At 41.3% G+C, this 8,662-nt stretch overlaps 1 protein-coding gene across 1 annotated transcript; it reads right to left on the minus strand.

Moving 5' to 3' along the window:
* Nucleotides 1-1,057: 1,057 nt before the first annotated feature.
* On the minus strand, nt 1,058-7,071 carry GKN2 (gastrokine 2). Its single transcript, XM_049649843.1, has 6 exons — nt 7,066-7,071; nt 6,131-6,211; nt 5,563-5,700; nt 3,434-3,544; nt 2,402-2,558; nt 1,058-1,273 (listed from the first exon to the last, which is right to left on the minus strand). The coding sequence occupies exons 1-6, from the start codon at nt 7,069-7,071 to the stop codon at nt 1,191-1,193; spliced, it is 576 nt and encodes a 191-aa protein (XP_049505800.1). The 3' UTR covers nt 1,058-1,190.
* Nucleotides 7,072-8,662: the final 1,591 nt, after the last annotated feature.

Genomic DNA, 8,662 nt, shown 5'->3' on the forward strand with positions numbered 1-8,662 from the left:
GCATGTTATTATACACTCTTTACTGTTGCTAGCAAATGCTTTCATGTAAATGTCTCACTTCCCCAACAAGAAAATAATTGCCTTGACAATGGTAGTTTGGCCCTCATACCTATCCCAGTGCTGAGCACCACACGGGTAAGTGCTTGACATATATTTATTAAAGGTTACTATGAAGCAGATGCACAGCGTTAGGAATAGGAGCAGTCGACAACAGGAATTCTCGTTCAAGTAATTCCTCTGTGTTCTGAACCTGCGCCCAGTTGGCCAGTCCACAGGAGAACCAGCCATGTCATCTGGGAAGGTGCCCACATGACACAATTTATTTGGAAGATTGGGAATTGCTTTCCTTCCATATCGTGACTTGGCATTCCCAGTTTCTCACTCCTGTCAAGATTTTCAGTAAGGTTCATCTTTCACTGGGTGATGGGTGTTCCCCACGACCTCTCCCCTCACTCTGAAACCAAATATATTATAATAGTATTTATTAAGGTTGAGTCTAGCGTTTTGATGAGCTAAAAGGCATTTTATGAAAGGCATGTGAATGGCCCTCCGAGCTGGGTGCCTTGTCATAGAGGATAGTTTCCTTCACCTGAGCGGTCAAGCCGTTTGATCACAGTACGGCAAACCCACCCCCCTCCCGGGGTGGAGGCCGCTGCCTCCTGCGGCCTGTGCAAGTGGTTGTTTTTTGTTATTTTTAATGAATATTTTGTTTTCTTATTTTTTTATTCAAGTACAATTAACATACAGTGTTATACCAGCTTCACGTGTACAATGTATTGATTCAACAATTCTATACATTCCTCAGTACTCATCAGTATAAGTGTACCCTTAACTCCCTTCATTTTGGTGGACAGATGGGTGGCTGGTCTGGTGGGCAGAGACAAGACGTACACTTGCACCCAGCAGACCAGCCTGCAATGACTCAGCGTTATTATCTGGGAGCTTTCGCACCTTTTGTGCTTCACTTGAAGTTCTGGCAAATTCTTTCCTTCTGTAGGTTGACATCAACATTGTTTGGCTTCCCGTTGCTGTTTACAAAAAAAAGCAAACACCCATATATCTGGAAATATAGGATTTATGTTTTACTACTGAGTCTCAACATTAGGGTGTTGGGAAAGAGCTTAATTTGGCTGATGAGTGGAAACCAAGGGGCTGTGTCTTTGAAAAGATGACGCCAGTGGGCTCAGTGCCTAAGCGTCAGTGCCCGCGCAGATGGAGATTCCAAAGATACCCAGGAGTCCGGTCTTTGCGCAGGCTTCAGCACGGATGTCATCTGAAAAAGGGAGACATTTTTAAAGAAAGAGCACTAAGAAATATATTATTAGAGTGCAGCAAACCAATGCCTTTTTGTTCATGTTTTGACCGGGGGTGGGACTGTACATGTATTTTCATGATCCCCAAGTTTTTAGCTATCCTTGTATTGCAAAGGATAGTAATAGCTTAACTTAAAGAAGACTGACAATTCCTAGAAGTGCTTTCTGGCTCTCTTTGATTGATGCTGTGACATTCTGCATTGGGGACCTGCCTGTGTGCTTTTACTTATGAGTACTAATGACCCTATCAAAAGAAAAATGTCTTAAATTTTTTTTCCTGGAGGGTAAAAATGTCATAAATGCTAATTATTGTCTTTTTTCTCTACCTTCTACTGTTCTGGGGAGTTTACCTTTTTGCGTTCTCCATCTGTGGCCTGGCCTCTCTTTCCCTCTGGCCACTCTCTTGTGTTTGGAAACTTTGCATAAAATGCTAGTAATGGCTGTAGTGATACACGTTACCTGGATGAATCAGGGCTTTCTACCTGTTGGTCAGTGCACTCTGCTTGCGCTTTCTAAGACTATCCTAGATTCCTAAATGTTTTTTAAAACTTTTTTGAAGAATAATTGACAAATGTATTTGCATGCATTTAAAGTGTACAAGGTGATGATTTGATATACATGCATATTATAGAATGATCACCAAGATCAAGATAACACATCCATCACCTCACAGAGTTAACGTAAGTAACTTGTTTGTATGTGTGTGTGGTAAGAATGCTTAAGATCTACTCTCAGCAACTTTCAAGTATACAGTACTGTTTTATTGACTCTGGTCACCATGCCTCATATTAGAGAATACAATAGTTTTTCCTTGGCACCCAGGACATTTTTAAATTTCGTCCTCTATGTTAACCCATCAACTTCTCCACCAGACTATGTGTTCCTTAGGGGCAGAGTTGTATTCGTTTCTGCATCTCCCTAACATTTAGCACAATTTCCACACATGGCAGGGGTATGAAATTCCCAAAGTAAACCGAATTGGGTCATGTTCCACGTTGATTTGCATTTCACACAACACCTAGCAGAGCGCCTCGCACATTGGAGCTTTCAGAAAATACGTGATGAAGGATTAATTTATTGGTACTCACGTGTCTTCTCCACCACGTCTCCCTTATACAGGGGGACATGACTGCAGAGCTGCTTGATGGGGGAGCCGAACAGGAACCAGTCTACATGAGTGATCAGAGACTGCAGTGGGCTGTACTTGACCCAGATGTATTTGTCCGAGTACATGTTTGTCAGAGCCTACAGTAGTATGGTAGGAGGGGATAGGATAAAGTAAGCTGACATCAACATGTGTGCCTTATGCTAAACTGACTTTTTCTTTTTCGTTTAATTAAGCAGAAGGCGGTCGGGAATCTCAAGATACCATCACTTTCTGAGCACTTAGTCTGCAGAGGGACCTCATTATTACCAATGTTATTTTACTGCTGGCGACAATAAAACCCAGAGAGGGTAAATCCCACGGCAAAGGTAGCACAGATGGGAAATTAGAGAGGGAGAATTAAACACCAGGTTCCTAGCCTTGTGTAGGGTTTGCTTATTCTCACTACCCTGTATTGTTTCTTTGCACCTTCATGTTGTTGGATATTATAACTTCACTCATTTTTCTGCCAATCACTATTTCTGAGAGTCCTGCTGTTCAGTCCTTTCTACAAAAACACTGGAATTTATTATAGGCTCTTGTATCGGGGGCTGTATGGTAGAAGTCAAGCTAAGAGGGGTGCCTGGGGGGCTCAGTGGATTAAACTTCCAACTCTTGATTTCAGCTCAGGTCATGATCTCATGGTTTGTGAGCTCCAGTCCAGCATCGGGCTCAGTGCTGACAGCATGGAGCCTGCTTGTGATTCTCTCTCTCCCCCTTATTCTCTGTCCTTCCCTTGCTCTCTCTCTCTCAGAATAAATAAATAACCTTTAAAAAAAAAAAAAAAGAAATCAAGCTAAGAGATGCACTCCTGCTCCCAAAAACAATAAATGTGAAAACACTTTAACAGGTGGAAAGTACATAACCATGGTAAGATATATATCATGATCTTCCCCCTTACTCTCTTTGTTCCCGTACAGGTACCAGTTTTCCCCTGCTCAAGAACAGGAAATATGCAAGGGTACCGCAGAGTTACCTTCCTCTCATAGATGTATCGTTTTAGTTGGTCCAGAGCAGGGATGGCTTTATGTTTCATGTCCAGGATGTAGCAGGCTCTTCGGGAGAGCACCCTGGATGCGATGTAGCCCTGAGACAGCAAGAGCACAGTTACTGGCCTTCCTGGTTCCCTGGGTTCTGAACTGGTGGGGATGGCATTTGAGCCTTGAGCTTGAACAATGAGTGCCAATGACTGCTTTTCAATCTGCAATCCATTCCAGCCATGACTTCTTTTACACGGTAGTTTTGTTTTTTTCCCTTGCCCTTTCTATCTCTAAAATTGTGCACCCCACTTGTCATGCTTTGCAACGAGGGCCTGTAGTTTGGGTTTAACAATTAAGAAGCATCAGCTCTCTGGAAGCCTGGGTGGCTCAGTCCGTGTGCGTCTGACTTCAGCTCAGGTCATGATCTCACACTTTGTGAGTTCGGGCCCCACAATGGGCTCCCTGTTGTCAGCGCAGAGCCCCCTTCGGATCCTCTGACCCCCTCCTACCCCGTCCCTCCCCTGCTTGTGCTTTCTCTCTCTCAAAAATAAATAAATATTTTTTTTTTAAAAAAGAAGAAGCAACTCTCTGTCTCTTTCTGTTGATGTTGTTCTGCCTTTTCCTCAATTTGGAGTAAATTCAGTATTCTTTAGAACTGTGCTTTCCAATATGTTAATTACTAGCCACATGTGCTATTTAAATTTAAATTCAAGTTAAAGAAAATTTAAAACGTATTTCCTCTGTCACATATCTCACGTGCTCAGTAACCACAAGCAGCCAGTAGCTTCTCTACTGGAAAATGTAGATACAGGACATTTCCACCATCGTAGAAATTTCTACTGGACAGCGCTGCTGTCCTTGACATAACTTACCGCTAACACACACACACATGCTTCATCTATTCTCCCCTCCTTCACTGTCTTCTCTCCATCCTTTCTCCACCTCAGACCCAAGCTGGCCAGACAGGTATGAGCTGGAGGAAGGTAGGATGAAAACAGCAATGGTGCGTGGGGCCCGTGGAGCCAGAAGGAACCAGAAGCCATCTAAGCTTCATCCTGAATGGAATTCTCTCTATGGAGTTCCAAATAATTATACAGTCTGTGAGGCTGTAAGTAATTAAAAAAACAAATTCTTCTAGTTCCTATTTTTCAATTCTCACAAACTGACAGTTCCTAAAATTCAAAAATAGACTGAGGCAAAGCCTGATGACAGTTGAAAAGGCTTAAACCAAGTCTTTACCACTCTTTTTTTTTTAAAGACCTTTTGGGGATTTCCTTGAAATCTGTTTTTAAAAACAACTTCAGTACAGCTTCCTTTAAAACTGTATCTTCCAAAGATTCTATACTTTCAAATGTGTCCTAGAACTCCCAACGCCGATGAGGGGGAGGAAGTAAGGAGGTTTCTACAAGAAAAGGAGAAGGAAAGCGTGTTCAAATGGTCGGTCAGAGGGACTACAACCACAGCACATAGCTCTCTCCTGCAGGTCCCTAGTCAGGTGGTCCAAATGGAAAACAAACAAACAAATAAATAAAGGACCGAATAACCTTTCTGAGCACGTTTGAGACTTGTTGTTAATACCAGCAACTGAAACTTGAACATAGTTTGGAGTTGTTGGTTAACATGCTTTCCTTCTTCCCGAAGAAGTATGATTTATTGCATATCCTACTTACATAGTTAAATGTGTACAGTTGTTCTGGATTTCTGCTATTCTGTGATGGTTTATTCTATAATCATTCTTTTTCTGCATAAGTGTCTGTATTAGAAGCCCTAAGTCATTCATTTATTCATTCAATGAATATTTTTGAGTGTGCCAGGGCTTGTTTTGGGCTTGGTCACCCTTCTAGGCACTTTCTGAGCCTGTAGTGAGACAATATCATTATGCTTCCAATTTCCACCTGAAAAGGTCAAGCAAGTGTGTATGTTTCCCGTCACACTTTTTTTTTTAGAAATGGTTTTGTTTGTTTTTCCATCAATTGCTTGGTTATCTAAAGGGAAAAGGAGAAGTCAGAAAATTCTGAAAGCATTGCCAGGATAGTTCTTGGAATTCAGATGCATAGGAAATGGCTACCCCATCATCCTTGAGAAACCCAGTCTTGGGGAATGCAAAAATTCCCTTGCTGCTTACATGTTTATAGTCAAAAACCGTGGTAGAGGAGCATGATCCTGCATGGATGTTAATGATGGCGAAATTTTTTTCATTGTCAACTGTCACTGTCTCCTGAAGATTGCCGCCATTATTGTTTGGGCTGATGATGTTATAAACCTAGATTAACAACAAAGACATAATGGTTTCTCCATAAATCATATGCATTGGAAAGGCAACCCACCAGGTAAAATAAAGTCATCCACTTGCTGTGAATGGGAGATAGAAGCCTGAAACCTCTTCCCTGGCATCCTATACCAAAAGCCCATGCTTAAATAAGAATATGAGGCTCTTCTTCATCGTTTACTATGTTATATATGGGAGAAGTAATGACATCACAGGAGAAATGAAATTGACCACATTTTACAGCAATGGGTTGCATTTTTGAAGGCATTCCAGTTAGAAATAACCAACCTTATTGATTGCACTATTGGGTATTTCTAGGATTCCGTCCCAAACAGGGCTCTCTCCTGTCCTTCAGATTATCTTGTATCTTCCTTTTCTTCTCCCAATATCTCCAAGATATAAAGTTCATAATGAACCAACTTACCTCGTATCCATGAGATTGTGTCCCAAAGATGGCCAGCACCAGGCATACCACCTGAAAAACAGACCAGTTGCATCCATTCCACTGAGGGCAAAGACATAAGGAGACACTGGACAGGACAAATACAAGTATCTCACAAAGTATCTCACACCTAGAGACACAAGTGGGTGGTCATGAATGGTCAACAGTACATTTCCAAAATGTGAAAACGCATTCACTCATTTGACAGACATTTATAGAGTTTATGCTATTTGTCAAACATAAGATTCTACCTTTAATACCCAATTCCCAACGCTTCCCAACATTATAATCTTCTAGGTAGCATATGTTCTTACGTCAAGAACAACTTGGAGCAGGTGAATAGTGAGGAAAGATTTATTTTACTATGGGAATACCCTGGTGTGAGCCACACTAGATTTGGATTATAGGAGTCAAGTTGTGTTTTCTGGTCAAAAAAAGAATTACTTAATTCCTTGGGGTGGAGAGGGGAAAATAGATTTAAAATGGATTCACGGGTGACAGAAATACAATGGATTCCCAAGGAAAACATGACAATAGGGTGCTTGGAGGCATGGTTAATTTTTGAGGCTGACATCAAGGAAAGTTCTATATTCTTCTTAGTGATGCCATCAGACAAATAAATGTTAGGTTAACCGGCTGAGGCTGACACTGAGGCAGTTCTGAAATTTTGCTGTAGTTATGTTAAGAGTTATCCAACATGTTGATCCTAGTTTTGTGCTCTCTTTTCTGAACATCACAGTGTATGGCACTTTCATTGCAAACCGTTTATGAAGGGAATCTGCAGGGAAGCAGATATTTTTAAGAACCATCAGTAGGACTTTTCTACTCCCCTAACAATCACCAATAACATTTCTCTTCTGATGACTGGGGGTGAAGTGTCTGACGAAAACCTGTGTGGAGATATCCAACCTGCCTACCTGCATAGCCACATACCTTCTCTGACTCCAGGCCAGCTCTAGTAACCTTTGATGCTCCTCTGGATACTATAAAATGGGTCTACAGAGGTTTCAACAGATGGGTGGAGGACTGACCACCATAGTGATATAATTAGAGAAAGCTCAAAAAGTGTCCCCTGCCCCCAAATAACCACCCACCCAACATCATGATTAATACACCACGGTTACAGCTTTGTTTCGGTGATCGATCTCCTCTGGGAAAATCAAGAGACACCTGGGGAGAGGGAACTTTTTAAGTCAACCATCTTGAACACTTGATGGGGAGGAACTTATCATTTTGCTTTTTCCCTCAACAACTAAATGAAAATAGGGGATACATGACTGGGGAAAGGAGTTCTATTCTGGATCAAAACACAGTCCTCTGTTCATGGAGCACAGCAGTGTGGAACCATGGGAGACTGAGACCAGGGCTGGGATTGGCAGGAGGAGAGGTGGTCATAGCAGGAATGTTCCTGCCAGTGGGGTCTGCGAGGGGTACATTTCAAGTCTAAACCTCACATTTACTGGCATGGGAAAATCACATTCCTCTGTGCCTCAGTCTCCTCATCTGTGGAATGGGGTAATACTACTCAGCTCACAGAGTTGTGGAGTGAATAGATCAAAGTATTTATGTGAAGTGTGTAGCATAGGACCTAGTATGCACTTAGAAAAATGACAGCTATTATCTTTTTTTTAATTACCACTTCTTTTTTAAATAGTAAATGTTGCTGTCCTAAAATGCCTACAATCTTCCCAAGCTAATAATTATTTAAAATTCTCCAAATTAAAATTCTCTAGGTATTTCCAAACTCTTTCCTTGCATTTTTAAATAAACATCTCAGAAAATAGACGATGGACAAGTAAATATCTGACTTAATATTCAACACTATCACTGCCAAAGACACTATTTAATTCAATCACAGAAGCTTAGAAGCATGCACAGTGTTCATCTAAGTCTTCTGAAATCAAAGGCACATTGGATTTGAACATTCTCTGCAAGAGCCACCACAAGAGTATAAAGAAGCATAAACAAATACTCACGAGGATTTTCATTTTGCCTGATGGGAAGAAGGTGCCCAAGCAAGTGAGGCTACCGGTGCAACTTCCACACTTTATATTAGCTTTAAGGTGTGGATATCTCTTTCCAGAACAATTAATTTGGAAAAGGCCATGTCCATATATCTGACACACCCCAGCAAACACCTTTATCAGGATTGAGACCCAGTCACATAACCTGATATCAATAAAGTTCATTAGTCAGTAGTAAAAATTTACCACTTGGTCACTCAGTAAATATTCCTTGCTTATCTGCATTATGTTGCAGTTAAGATTTCAATTTCCACCCTTTAAAAATATTACAGGATGCTTGTTCTACACCAACATCTTATAGACATACAAGGACACAGTCCTACTATCTGCCCCTAATGTTAAAGTCCTCCCTTAAGAATCTTCAATGTCTTTTCGGGTCTGTCCTGCATTTTGAATTCTTCTGCCCAAAGACTGGACATAAGACAAGAGTTGAACACTGGCTGGGGGAGGGGGTCCTTATGACCTTATTTCTTCTCCCTTTTGAAGTTGG

This window comes from Panthera uncia, assembly GCF_023721935.1.
Source record: "Panthera uncia isolate 11264 chromosome A3 unlocalized genomic scaffold, Puncia_PCG_1.0 HiC_scaffold_11, whole genome shotgun sequence".
Taxonomy (NCBI): domain Eukaryota; kingdom Metazoa; phylum Chordata; class Mammalia; order Carnivora; family Felidae; genus Panthera; species Panthera uncia.

Excerpts from the sequence above, each read along its gene's own strand:
- GKN2 (XM_049649843.1), bottom strand. Across the intron at positions 2,559-3,433 it reads GATACATCTATGAGAGGAAG|GCTCTGACAAACATGTACTC; the intron begins GTAACTCTGCGG and ends ATACTACTGTAG. Across the intron at positions 1,274-2,401 it reads AGACGTGGTGGAGAAGACAC|ATGACATCCGTGCTGAAGCC; the intron begins GTGAGTACCAAT and ends TCCCTTTTTCAG.